General features: G+C 37.1%; 1 protein-coding gene across 1 annotated transcript; it reads left to right on the plus strand.

The window, feature by feature from the left end:
* The first annotated feature begins 6,833 nt into the window (after positions 1-6,833).
* On the plus strand, positions 6,834-9,698 carry LOC145092374 (myb-related protein 2-like). Its single transcript, XM_079030307.1, has 6 exons — positions 6,834-7,287; positions 7,382-7,458; positions 7,550-7,610; positions 7,686-7,752; positions 7,848-7,917; positions 8,005-9,698. Exons 1-6 carry the CDS (start codon positions 7,086-7,088, stop codon positions 8,527-8,529), a joined length of 1,002 nt encoding a protein of 333 aa, XP_078886433.1. The 5' UTR covers positions 6,834-7,085; the 3' UTR covers positions 8,530-9,698.
* Positions 9,699-13,568: the final 3,870 nt, after the last annotated feature.

Here is a 13,568-nt window from a genome sequence, read left to right on the forward strand (position 1 = left end):
GTGCTGCTACCACACTAGCTCCTTCCCCTTCGCTGAAGAGGTACCTGAAAAAAAACTGTAAACTGTAAGCACGAAGCTTATTGAGTTCCCCCATTGTACCACATACCATACGATCACATAACATACATGCTGTCGAGCAATTCTGGGGTGCCGACCTACCTGGTACGACCATTCTGGGGTGCCGACCTACCCGTGTCAAGCCATCCTGGGGTGCTGACCTACCCATGTCAAGCCATTTTGGGGTGCTGACCTACCCGTCGGTCCTAACAACCAACCCTCGGGGATTGTTCCACCCCCTACTGCTACTACACATATATCATAACATAAACATAGTATCAGACATATCTGGGGTGTCCGGACTACCCTTCGGTCCTAACAACCGAACTTGGGGACTATTCCCCTCCTACTACCACTATCACATATAACATATCATACTAGCATATAAACATATCATCACACACTGTCAGACATATCTGGGGTGTCTGACCTACCCTTCGGTCCTAACAACCGAACTCTACTACTATCACATATAACATATCATGCCAGCATATAACATATCAGGTAGTAGCAAACCTAGATGATATCATAAAGACAATCATCTAACATACAACTCCTACTGGTGGGCTGACATTGTGGTAGTAGACCCACCGCTACTGGGAAGGTAACTCACCTTGTACGAGTAGCTGCTGATAATATGTGCGGGAAACCTCTATCTGCTGCTGCTCCGGAAATCCTCCAGCTATAATCCCTACAAAACACTCAGTCAGAATCTGATATTTACTCTTAAGGTAAAATAACTATTTTACCCCTAACCAAGTCTAAGTCAAAGTCAACTTCCAGTTCATCCGACTCGCCGAGTTGGGCCGTCAACTCGTCGAGTCCCTAACCCTTTACCCGTCCTTATCCATAACTCTACTCGTCGAGTTCCTCTTCTATATGAACATCGAATGAACCTTCATCCGACTCGCCAAGTTGTATGAACAACTCGTCGAGTTCACCTTCATCTAATAAACAAGTCCTATCCTTGACTCGCCGAGCTATATGAACAACCCGTCGAGTTGATCTTCAACTATTAGGAGATTTCCTTGGACTCACCGAGTCTGTTCTAGCACACGTCGAGTCCCATGAACTCCAGGTCTAAGGCTAAGTCCAATACGTTGGGACACTCCTTTGGACCCTCTAACACCTCTCTAACGCTTAGCTAGGTTCCTTCGAACCCAAACATAAAAGGGGAGTCAAACCTTGGACTCGCCGAGTACAAAGAACAACTCACTGATTCGAGGTTGTCCAAGTCTCATTTCTCGATTTCTGATGTACCACACTTGTCCAGAAGATAGATCTAGGCTCCTACAATCGATCTAACACGTAAAGTTACAAACTTTACGTGCATGCATGGGACTTTGAGCTCCAAAAAGGTTCCAAAGAAGCTCTTAGGTTGCATGGAGCCTTCCATGGGTGCAAAAGCAACCCTTTCCTGCCTTGTGACCCCTCAAAGGTCCTAGATCCAAAGTTTGACCCCAACCATGCTTGCATTCATGGTTGGTTTCCACATATGGCTTATAAAAGCCCTAAATCTCCCCAAAAAGGGATCTAATTAACAAATGAACAAGCAAGGTATAGACTTTATACCTTCTAGAAGCTGCAAAGGAAGCACCAATTCAAACTCCTCTGGTCCTCCTTCGATCCTCAAAGCTTTTCCCTTCTTCCTTGACACCACAAAACACCAAGATCACTCAAAATCTATTAAATCTCTCCACACATAGCTAGGGTTCGCTATGAAGGGTTTCTAGAAGCAATAAGGACGAATGGGAGCGGAATGAGATGATTAAATACGGTGCAATCCCTTAAATTAGGGTTTTGTCTAGTCAGAGCCTACTCGTTGAATCTAGACACCGACTCGACGAGTCCAATACTTAAGTCCCGCATCTCATCCCGCTCCTACTCGACGAGTTGGGCCTTCAACTCGCTGAGTCCCAGGCCAAAATGTAAAATACTTAAATAAAAATATGTACCAAGAACTAGGTGCTACAGGTGATATTTCCATCTTATACAAATATTATACCATATTCAAATAATAAGAGTGAAACATGCAAATATCCATAAAACAAACATATTTTGACTTGTATCCCCTTTAAAAGCGTTAAAAACTCGAAAATGGGGGTATGAAGCTCACATTGAGTGGATTTGTGGGTTGCTTGAGGTGTTGTGAAGAGATTTCGAGCCTAAAAGACTAGTATGTGTTTGATGAACTTCTTGGAGATTATGATACCCTAAGGATATCAACAGACAGTAATGTGTGTAAATAGGATGAAATTAACATAATATTGTGTAGAATCACTAGTGGTTCACGAAATTGCTTACTGAAATTCTAAGGACCACTTTGTTGATGATGATCTTGGGAAACCGTGGCTATTGTTCTTGAGAGAAGTTTTGAAATATGAAGGTGAAGGAAAGTAAGATAATGAAAGAAAAAGAGTTGGTGAATGGTAGATGGTCTCCTAGCTGTGGTTTAAGAGAAGAATGGGTATGGATATTTGATAGTTAATGGAGTGTGTTGCATGGTTATTTGAAAGGTAAAGGAGTGTGGTGCATGGTTGTTCGTTGGTTAAAATAGAGTAAGCGTGAGTTATTCTTTCATAAATGCCACTTTTCTCTTTATTATAACTGAAATCACCCTTGAGATTTCCAAGACATGGGTGATTTCGGTCTAACTTGTTTGCTCTAGAGTGTTTTCGGCCTAACATCCCTTATTAAAGGTGATTTCGGTTTTTCATCTTCTCTTAAAGGAGTTTTTGGCCCTAGGAATCTTTCTTATTGATTTCGGTTTTTGGTATCACCCTTTCAAGGGTGATTTCGGTTTTAGGTTTCCTAGGTCAACAACTAAAAAGAAATGTCTTGAATTTATGATTTTATGTTCCTATGATTTGGCTTTGCTTGACCTTTAAGTGTCTACTACAAATATGATTTTCAAAGTATGTATGGATACATATATACTTATACAAACAATGCTCATTTGGTTTGCAAAAAAAATCCTATCACAACAAGGCATTATTATAAATTCACTTGTACACGGTTGCAATTTAAACATTGCTTGTTCCAAAAAATTTCTGGTTGTCACAGTGGAAAATATCATTTTATAAAGTAAAAGGGTGTAAATTGTTAATGGTAAAAGTTGAGGAGGTTAAAATGACATTTTAAAAATAAAAAGGGTTGAAAAAATCATTTTTCAAAGTAAAGGGGTGCAATTTGTTAGTGGAAACATATACCTAGGGATGAGCACGGTGCGGTTCGGTGCGGTTATTAGCAAAAACCTCACCACTAACCGCAAATGCGGTTAATCCATTTTCAAAACCGCATGGTGCGGTTATTTTTGCGGTGCGGTTAGGCGGTTATTTTTGCGATGCGGTTTTATTTTTTCCGTGTTGTGGTTATTAACCGCATGGATTTGGTGCAATTATTTTGTGTGATTTTTAACCACAGTTTAAAGCTCAAATAGTTTTAAGAGTTTAAACATATTACTTGTAATAATAAAAAAAACATAAGGTATAAGACAATTAACTATTTAACTTAAACCACAAACAACTAATATCTTAAAAACGTCAAGTCATTAGTAATTAACAATAAATATCTTAAAATTGTCTAATTTCATCATTTTTCAAAGTTAAACATAAGAAAAAACCAACACTTTTATTTTCTATTATTTTATCCGTCTTTCATTAATGAAACTTGTTTTATTTTTAATATTTAATAAACTAATAATTGATACAAAAAAATTGGATATAATATATACGGTGCGGTGCGATTTTTTTTGCGGTTTTTGGAAACTAATAACCGCACCGCACCGCAAATTTGCGGTTTTTGAAAAACAGAAAACCTCACCGTCGGTTTTTATTGCGGTTGCGGTTTTTCGGTTGCGGTTTATGCGGTTAATTTTAGTTGCGGTGCGGTTTTTGCTCACCCCTACATATACCGATGTTGTCTTTTAATATATAGTTAATTTGTAGAATTGTTTGAAAGATCCTAAGCATTTTGAATATATTTTGGGTAACTTTTGCCAAATTTAAGGTTTTAATTAAAATCTAACCTAATAAATATCTAACCTAATAAATGAAAAATCAATTTTGCCAAATGTCATGCTCTCATTGAATTTGACACATATCATTTTCTAAGAGTTTTTGAATTGTTTCTTTTCCAATTGTCATTTTCTTAAAATTTTCATTTTTCTTAAATTTAAAATCCACATTTTAATGAGATTTATATATGTAAAGTAGATCATTCTATTAAATTTCATAATAAATGCTCTACAAACTTTATTACTTACTTAATTTATTATATTCTTTGTATTTATGTAAAATTATTACTTCAAAAAATATGTAATGCTTATAATTTTATACTAAATTTCTTTTTATAAACCCGTATAATACACGGGTCTCACACCTAGTTAACTATTAAAGTAAGTATAAAATTCGACCAAAATGTGCTTACTTGCAAGTAACAATCAATTAAAATAGGAAAATCATGACATCCAAAAGCAAGGAAATTGGACGACTTATTTATCAAATTGCATACTTTAATTTGGGCCTAGCTTAATTCCAATTTGTTTCACCCCTTTACCAGAAAGGCGGCACATGATTCGTTTACAACAAAAGACCACAGCTCCACATCTAATCTAAACTCTTTCTGGCTCATAATATTAAAACCCAAAAACATCAAATTAATCTTCACATATATTTCTTTCAAAAGATTCCAAAACCATAAATGGTACCGTTTATATGCGACCAAATTTGAACATTGAAGGACTAATCAGCATTTATGACTATTAAAGCCATGCAAAACTAACACACATATAGATTGATGCAAGTCAATATTTGTTTATGACTTGTCTTAAGACTTACATACCCTTTGTAGGGGTAAATGGGTAACATTTAGCTTTAGCAAGTTAGTTCAATTAACATGGGATGTTCATTTTCCATGGAACGGATGGAGTATAAAGCAACCAAAAGTAGTAAAAGGTATGAAGTGAGTGTGGGTGGGAACCCATTTTTTGCGGCCTTGAGTGGAAAGGAATAAGACCCAACATTCTTGACTTGAGAGTAATTGGCTTTACTTAAAAATGATTCCAAGATTCTATTCTAGTGGAATCACTCTTTCTATTCTTCCCTTTTCCTTTATCCATCAAGAATTACATTCCAAGTCGTTTATGTTATTTTCTCTTCCATGGGGTGCCAGGCATATGTGGTTTACAGTCACAGCCAATAAGATTCCAACACGTGTCTTTAAGTTTCTAGATTTTCAAAGGGGGAATATGATACTTAACCATGATACGTTGATATGTTCCTTTACGTGAGCTTCACCATGTCTTCAAAAGACAACTTAAAAGACTTTAGAGCATCGGAGCCTTAAAAAAGGAAATACAAGTACAAAAAAAGAACAAGTACCCATGTTCTAGATTCCAAGTTGAAAAGAATATATACATAGGAATAAAGAAACAACACCTTCATAAACCTTACTACTTTCCTATAGATGGGTGTAATTACTGTTTTAATCAATAAACCATGACAATTTTTTTTGTGCATAAGTGGTTGGGAACTTGGGATAGTATTTTACGTATTTCCAGTTATGTACTCTATCCGTCCCAAAATTATAGTTCATCTTTCCTTTTTGGTTTGTCTCAAAATAATAGTCCACTTCTAAAAATAAATAACATTTTTACCAAAATACCCTTTCACTATTACTTAACCAAATAAACATTTAATGGAACATTAAATGTAAAGTAAGGACAAAGTTGTCATTTTATTATATAAAGTTAGTGGTAATTAATATTTTTCTTACTCTGTGTGTTTTTTGTCTGTGGACAATAATATAGGGACGGAGGGAATAATATTTTATCATGACCGCATGATGACAAGCTTGTATCATAGAGAGAGATGCAAGTAAACCTTTTAATTGCAAAACAATGGAAATATAAATGTTTTTTTTAAGTACTTAGTAATTTGTACATACTATTACTGGAGAGATGTCATTTGGTCTTCAATGACATGAAGTGAAAGTTGTGACAAAAGATAAGAAATATTGTTGGTGTATAAATGTATTTTGTGTTCACTGCATGTTATAAACTAATATGAAGATATCAACTGCAGTTTATGAGAGTTAGACCTACACAAGTGCTAAATTAATTTATAGATTATTGAAAACAAATATTGAGGAAGATGTCTGGACTCTGGAGATCCATACCAGATTTGCTTCTTCTCATAAAATGAAAGTATGGAGACAAGTACAAGTACAACGCATCATTTGATCTTTATTTCTTTTCAAAGGGTCCCACTAGAGTTCAAATTCGTGGAGGCCTTCTGTCCTATAACACCTGAAGAATTGGAAGATTTTGGGTTGAGGGGACCACTTCCATCTAGCCTCAAACTTGAAGGGGGGCAAAACGAATGTGTTCTTATTCCATTCCTCCCCTCCAAGCAGAAGCATCTCTCAAATTTTCTACTTTTATTCTTGTATGCATCTATTCCAAGTTGCGGATGCTTTAGTCAACATAATCTTCTTCCATTTCCTCCATATTTCCATTATGTCGTTATCTATATCCTAAATACAGAAATATGGAGCATAATCATCATCAATAGTTGAAGACCAATGCAATGAGATATGAATAAGGATATAAACGTCTTTCAAGTCCCCAAGACAACAAGATAGTGGATAGCCAGTATCCTGGTCAGAAAAGTCATGGAATAAGATTCTTTTAACTTTTATGAATCTATTCCAGTACCCATTGGAAGGTGTTTAGAGTTCTATAGTGCAAAGGAATTAACTATTCCGGTTTGAGAATAATAAAATAGAGAGGTTGAAAAACAAAGTATTTAGAAGTCACCACAGATATTCGGTGGAAGTTTAGTTTAGTGTTGTTCCTATGCTTCGCTTGGAAAGCACTCCACCAACCCCTACCCCTACCCTCACCCCACCCCACCCCACCCATTCTCCATTTGCTTTATAAGTTGAAGCTGAGCAAAACATCGATATGTAAGAGTTGATCAGATAGGGCAATAAGATATACGTAATAATTATAGTATCAAGGTATAAAGATGTATTATCATCATAATCATCAAGGAAAGAGCGTTCATTCTTCATCAAGAATATCAATTACACCAGAAAGGCATTTATTTCTGCAAGGTGGGGGCGATTCAGGACTTGTTCTATCAACTGATGCTAAGCCTAGACTCAAATGGACACTAGACCTCCATGAACACTTCATAGATGCAGTCAACCGGCTTGGAGGAGCAGATAGTAAGTGCATTTCTAAAAATTTGTATTAAAAGAGAATAAAAAAAAAGTAATGAAAATAAAAGCTTATAAATATTTGTTCTATATTTTTGTATAGAGGCTACTCCAAAATCAGTTTTAAAGCTAATGGGAATTCAAGGGCTTACTTTATACCACTTAAAGAGTCATCTTCAGGTGCGACACATGCCAACAAGATTTCCTTTTAGAATTATCATTTTAACATATTTTGAAAGAATCTAAATTAATTTGCATTTTTGGTTAGCAGAAGTACAGACTCAGTAAAAATCTATATAGGCAGACTAATAGTGGTGACACAAATAAAGTTGGTAAGAAATCCAAGAATCCAATTTAAGATGTTTTGTTAGAATTTATAGTAGATGATAAGAAATGTTTCTGATTAGGAGATGCCAATGGTGAAACAAATGGAACCCAGATGAGCAATTCAAGTGTTTGCCCTCAAACAAACAAGTAAGAGATATTCATTCAGCTGTACATAGAAATGAAAATGATAGATAATACACTCAAATGTTGATTCTAAATTTGTAATACAAATATCAATTCAGCAACTTGCAGATGAGTGAAGCAATACAGATGCAAATTGAAGTTCAAAGAAGGCTACATGAACAACTTGAGGTACAAAAGAAGATTCCAAAAATGTATTTGTCCAGGGTTAAAAATGTTTTCTCAAAGTATGAATATATTCTTCTTCATATGAAATAGGTACAGAGACACTTACAGCTTCGCATAGAAGCGCAAGGGAAATACTTACAAGCAGTTCTTGAAAAAGCACAAGAGACTCTTGGAAAGCAAAACCTAGGTAAAGTAGGAGTCGAGGCTGTAAAAGTTCAACTATCTGAATTGGAGTCAAAAGTATCCACTCACTGCCTAAATTCTACATTTTTGGGTATTAAAAATGTGTCGATGCAGACAAATCAGCCAACAGATTGTTCAGACGATAGTTTCTTGACTTACTGTGAAGGTCAACAAAGTGAACAAGAGATGATAGGTTTGACCTTTTTAGAATCCAAGAAGGTTGACAGTGATCTGTCTATGACGGTTGGGGGACATAAAAGAAGTGAATGGAACACCAGTAGAAGCTACAATGAAAAAAGATTTATGTATGGGGACGAGGAAGTCATGTTAGAGAATATTGAGAGGCAAAAAGAGTTTCGGTTTCCATATATTGGACAGAAACTGGACCTTAATGTCCATGATGTGGATCATGTAGCTTCAAGTCACAAGTAGTTCGATTTGAATGGAGTTAGTTGGTAGCTAACAAGGTATACTTTTGAATGCAGATTTATCTTTTCTCATTAATGCAATGAACAAGAACTTTGAGCTAGTATCTTACCCAACGGAAACAGACTAAGAGAATATCATAAGACTAAGGTCTGGTGATTACCCGGTAACGATCACAATGAACGGTTAGCCGTACCTAATGGGAGAACCTGAGAGTACACTCCGACTGTTAAATCAGTGAGGGCTATATATATTAAGTGCCAATTAGTAGCATGACAACTGGACAGAAGAGTACTCGGGAACCCCATTGCCGAGTCCCCTGTGAGGGAAATATAAATGCATCCACATCCACATCCCCAATGGGGAATGGGAAATCCAGATTTGGGAACTAGCCGATGACATATTCCATGGAAACTGAACAACTCAAGAAGATATGGTTTGGAGATGAATGTATATTCTATCTTTCAAAAATTACAGGTTTTCTTTATAAACTTAATTATACTTTTCTATAATGTTGAAAACTATCAAATGTACATTCTCATAACTGAGAAATTTAGAAAACACTTTAGATTTTTGTCTCAGGTAAGCCCAAGAAAAGGAAACGATCAAGAAATATGACTAATATTTTATTCCACTATGACTTTCCAAAGGAGAAATCCAAACATCATAATGAATAACTTAATATGAAAAAGAAACATTAGGTTTAGACAAATCAAATGACAATTTAACATGTTTGCCAAGTTGACAAGCATGACACAATAAAAGAGAATCATTTTTATTGTATGAAATAAAATTCTTGGAAACTAAAAACTTGAAGACTTGTTGACCGGGATGACCAAGTCTTTAATGCCACGTGGATGAGGATGAACACTTGAGGAGTCAGATAAGTGACATGATAGATCTCACCTAAGTTGTCACATTGGAGGAGGGTTTGATGAGTCTACGGTAATCCTTCATAAAAAACCAAATTCGTCAAATTCAATAGAACATTTGTTATCACAAGTAATGTGATGTACATAAATGAGATTTTTAATGATTTGAGGAGTTATGAGGACGTTTACTAAAGACAGAGTGTAAAAGGAATTATAACCGAGAGTTGTGTAACATTTGTCTGTGATACAAATTTGAGATCCATCACCAACTAATATAAAAAAATGTTTGCACTTATCACTAAACGATTTGAGTATTCCTAAATCGTCATGGAGATGTGAAGTCACTCCAGTTTCAATATACAAGCTCGTGTTTTCAGGGTCTTGAATATTCATAGTGCTAAAGGATTGTGATAAAGTTGTTGCTAGATCATTGAGGGTCAAAAAAGAAAATCATTGTAGGTTATTTGGTTGTCCAACTTGACCAACCATAAAATCCTGTTGATTTTGGGTTGTAGGAACCAAATTGGGACATGAAGATGGCTTCCTTGAGAAAGCATGTTGATAAGGGTGCCATTGGACCGAATTAGGTGGTTGCATGGCCCAACATTGTTGTTTGGTCGTTGAATCTAAAAACCCAGCATTGTTGTTTGGTCGTTGGACCGAACAAACATGATGGCATGAAAACCCAACACTCCCGCTACTATTTTTGATCGAAACAGAAAGGTAGCCACCTCCGTTATTTCGTTAATGGTGATTCCGGTCACCAGCTCTATTGCCACCATTGGACCTGCCGTCGCCTCGGTGATTCCGACCGCCCCTTCCACGATTGTAATTTTGATTCCGATTTTGGTAATTAATTCACACTAAGAACAGTTTGAGAAGTGGCATTATCGAGGTGATTGGCTTGTACAAAACATTGCTGATTTTGAAGAATCCATTTTTTTCGAGAGGTGAAGAATAACCGTAATTATGAGAAGGTTAGAAACAAGGTTTTGTGATGGAGAGTGGTGGCAACAACATCGTATTTTGGAGATAACTCATTGATTGCATACATCACTAAATTCTTTTCTGAAACGGTGGAACCAATGTTTGCAAGTAAGTCGGAGATGGATTTGATTCGTGTGAAATATTCCAAAATTGTTGACTCACAAATGATGATGTTACAAAGTTCATTATCGAGTTCCTTTGTCCTGATGTCTTTGTTTTCCAGAAAAAGGTCTTCAATGGCCTTCCAAACTTGAGATGCGGTGGAGTCGTTTGTCAAAATCATTTAGAGAAGAGGTTGAGTAAGAGTTACATAGAGTCATTGTTTCACAATCGAGTCGAATTTGCACCATTCTGCATTGGTTGTCTTGTTAGAAAAGCCATCAAGATGATCAAATATGGAGTAGTCAATGCAATGGGGTTTTGGAGAGTTCTCCCCATGCATTGTAATTCAATTGATTCATGTCAAACATTAGGTACATAGGATTTAATGTTGTTACTCTCCTAAATCTTATAAGAAGGGGTCACCATAAAAGAAGATAGAATCGTGAAGAAGAAGAAAATATGGAAAAGATGGTCGACGTATGAGAATGGTAACAACAGGAAGAAACAGGATTGGTTAGGGTTTGGAGAAATTAGCCTAGTAAACACGTGAGTTTCTATTATCAGAAAAGGATTACATATGATCCTTATATATAGAGATGAATATTACAATTAAGTACCCCTATTTATCATAATTATAATTAATTAACTAAAGTTCTAACATTCCCCCATAAGTTGAGGGTGGAGAACGACCTGGAACTTGGACCTCAAGAACTAGAATCGCTGAGAAGATAAAGGCTTCGTAAAGATATCCGTAATCTGATCACTCGTAGATATGAATTGAACATTCAGATGGCCTTTTCCTACCTGCTTACGATCAAAGTGGAAATCAACCTCAACTTGTTTAGTGTGGGCATGAAACACATGATTGGCTGAGAGATAGGTGGCTCCTAGGTTGTCACACCAGAGAGGGGATGTGACCATTGTCCCTAGCTCATATAAAAGAGCCATTAACCAAATTAGCTCTGCAATAGTATCAATAAGGGCTTTATACTCAGATTTAGTAGACAATCTTGAAACCATATTTTGTTTGCATGCAATCCAAGAGACAAGATTCGATCCCAAATAGATGGAAAATCCCCCTTGTGGATCGTCGGTCGACTGGGCAACCATCCCAATCAGAGTCAGAATAAGCTTGAACGGGAGATGTGGCTGAGTTTTGCCAATAAGCTTCCATGAAGGCCTGTAGAGAGGAGTCAGACTGATGAAGAAGCAAGATGCCAAGGTCGTTGTGCCTTTGAAGTAATGTAGGATGCGTTAAACAGCGTACCAATTATTTTCTATTGGAGCGTGCATGAATTAGCATACACGATTCACACCAAAGGCAATGTTCAATTATGATAATGTGGCATATTGGAAGGCTCCAACACTCTGGTGATATATGGTAGGATCCGGAAGATGTGGGTTGTCATCAATGGTTAATGGATGAGAAGAGCGTATCGAAGAGCTAACAAGCTTGTAGTCTGATAGGCCTGACCGATGTAGAATGTCAAGAATTTTTTTTTTTTTTTTTTTTTGAGAAAGCACCAGATTTCGTTGATGATGAACAACTTCAATGCCCAAGAAATAGCTTGTTTAAGACCATAAAGTGACTTGTGCAGGAGGCAGACATGGTCCGCTTTAGTTGGATCAACAAAACCAGGAGGTTGTTTCATGTAGACAGTTGCTTGTAGGTCACCGTGTAAAAATGTGTTTTTTCATGTCCAATTGTCAGAGATCCCGGTTGTTGGTCACAACAAGAGACAGAATGAACCGAATGGTAGTGAATTTGACTACTGGAATAAAGGTCTCATTACAGTCAACATCCGGTCGTTGATGAAACCCTTTTGCTACAAGACATGCTTTGTAGCAAGTAATATGGCCCTATGGATCCTTCTTTAACCTGTACACCCACTTACAATCAACCAGATTAGTATTCACAATGTAAGGGACTAATGACCATGTTCCGTTCTTTTGAAGAGCTTGAAACTCCTCACTCATGACAAGATGCCACTTAGGAGATTTGTTAGCACCAACAAAGGAAGTGGGTTCATTGGGAAGGGTAGGAGCACGAGTAGAAGTGTAGGAAGAAGGGTCGAATCGAGAGGTGCGTGTAGGATTAGGACGAATAGTAGGGGACCGAGGTCTAAAGGTAGGTGGAGGTCTATGTGTTGGAGGTTGAGGTGGTGGGTCGAAGACGATAGAGGTGAGGTAGGCGAAGGAAGGGGACCATGAACCATAATTGGTGGTGGGTTAGGGAATACATAAGTATAGGGAGTAGTAGAGGGGTTGGGTGTTGGTAGCGAAGGGGTTTGAAATGGAAAAACGTGTTCATTGAAGCGAACATGATGAACGATATATACACGTTCGGTTTGAGGGTCGAAACAGCGGTAGCCATGATGGATAGGGCTACATCCAAGGAAGACGCATGGTGTGGAACGAAAAACGAGCTTGTGACGATTGTAAGTGTTGGATTTGGTGTCTAAGCCCATAAATATAATTGGTGTGTAATTGATTTGATAGGATCATGGTCCTTTTGGGTTGCCTTCACTCATCCAACTTGACATGATGACTTTTGGAGAGAGTGGTTGAACTTATTATTTGGAATAATATTGGAATAATTGATTTATTAATTTATTATGAAAAATAATGTATTAATTAGAAATCATATAATTAATTAGTGATTAATCAGAAATTAATCTGGGATTAGTTTTGTGATTAATGGAACCGATTAATAATACAAGGGTTGTTTTGCAAATCATTGATAGTTGTGAAACTGGGCTCTTGGACCCCTTGGATAGGTTTGGACGAACACTATAGGGAGGCCTTAATCCGCCTTATAGATTTTCGTCCAAGGGCTTCTAAAGGAGGGGTCTGTGGGTTGCTTAGTCCATAAGCAGGAAATTAGGGTTTCCACCTGAAAACCCTAGGAACCAAAAGTATTTAAGGAGGGTTACTCCTAGAATTTTCGGCCACTGGAAGCTAACCCTAGCATAGCTGAAAATCATAGAGTGCCTCCTCTCTCCTCTCATCCTCTTGCATAGAGTGTTTGTGAGCCATTAGAGGTGCAACATTTGGGGCACTAAGCTTTCAAGAGTCAAGGATCCT

This window comes from Lactuca serriola, chromosome 1 (genome assembly GCF_051521515.1).
Source record: "Lactuca serriola cultivar US96UC23 chromosome 1, Lser_US96UC23_V15, whole genome shotgun sequence".
Taxonomy (NCBI): domain Eukaryota; kingdom Viridiplantae; phylum Streptophyta; class Magnoliopsida; order Asterales; family Asteraceae; genus Lactuca; species Lactuca serriola.

Excerpts from the sequence above, each read along its gene's own strand:
- LOC145092374 (XM_079030307.1), top strand. The coding sequence starts at position 7,086 with ATGTATTATCATCATAATCATCAAGGAAAGAGCGTTCATTCTTCATCA. Across the intron at positions 7,611-7,685 it reads TGGTGACACAAATAAAGTTG|GAGATGCCAATGGTGAAACA; the intron begins GTAAGAAATCCA and ends GTTTCTGATTAG. Across the intron at positions 7,753-7,847 it reads GTTTGCCCTCAAACAAACAA|CAACTTGCAGATGAGTGAAG; the intron begins GTAAGAGATATT and ends ATATCAATTCAG.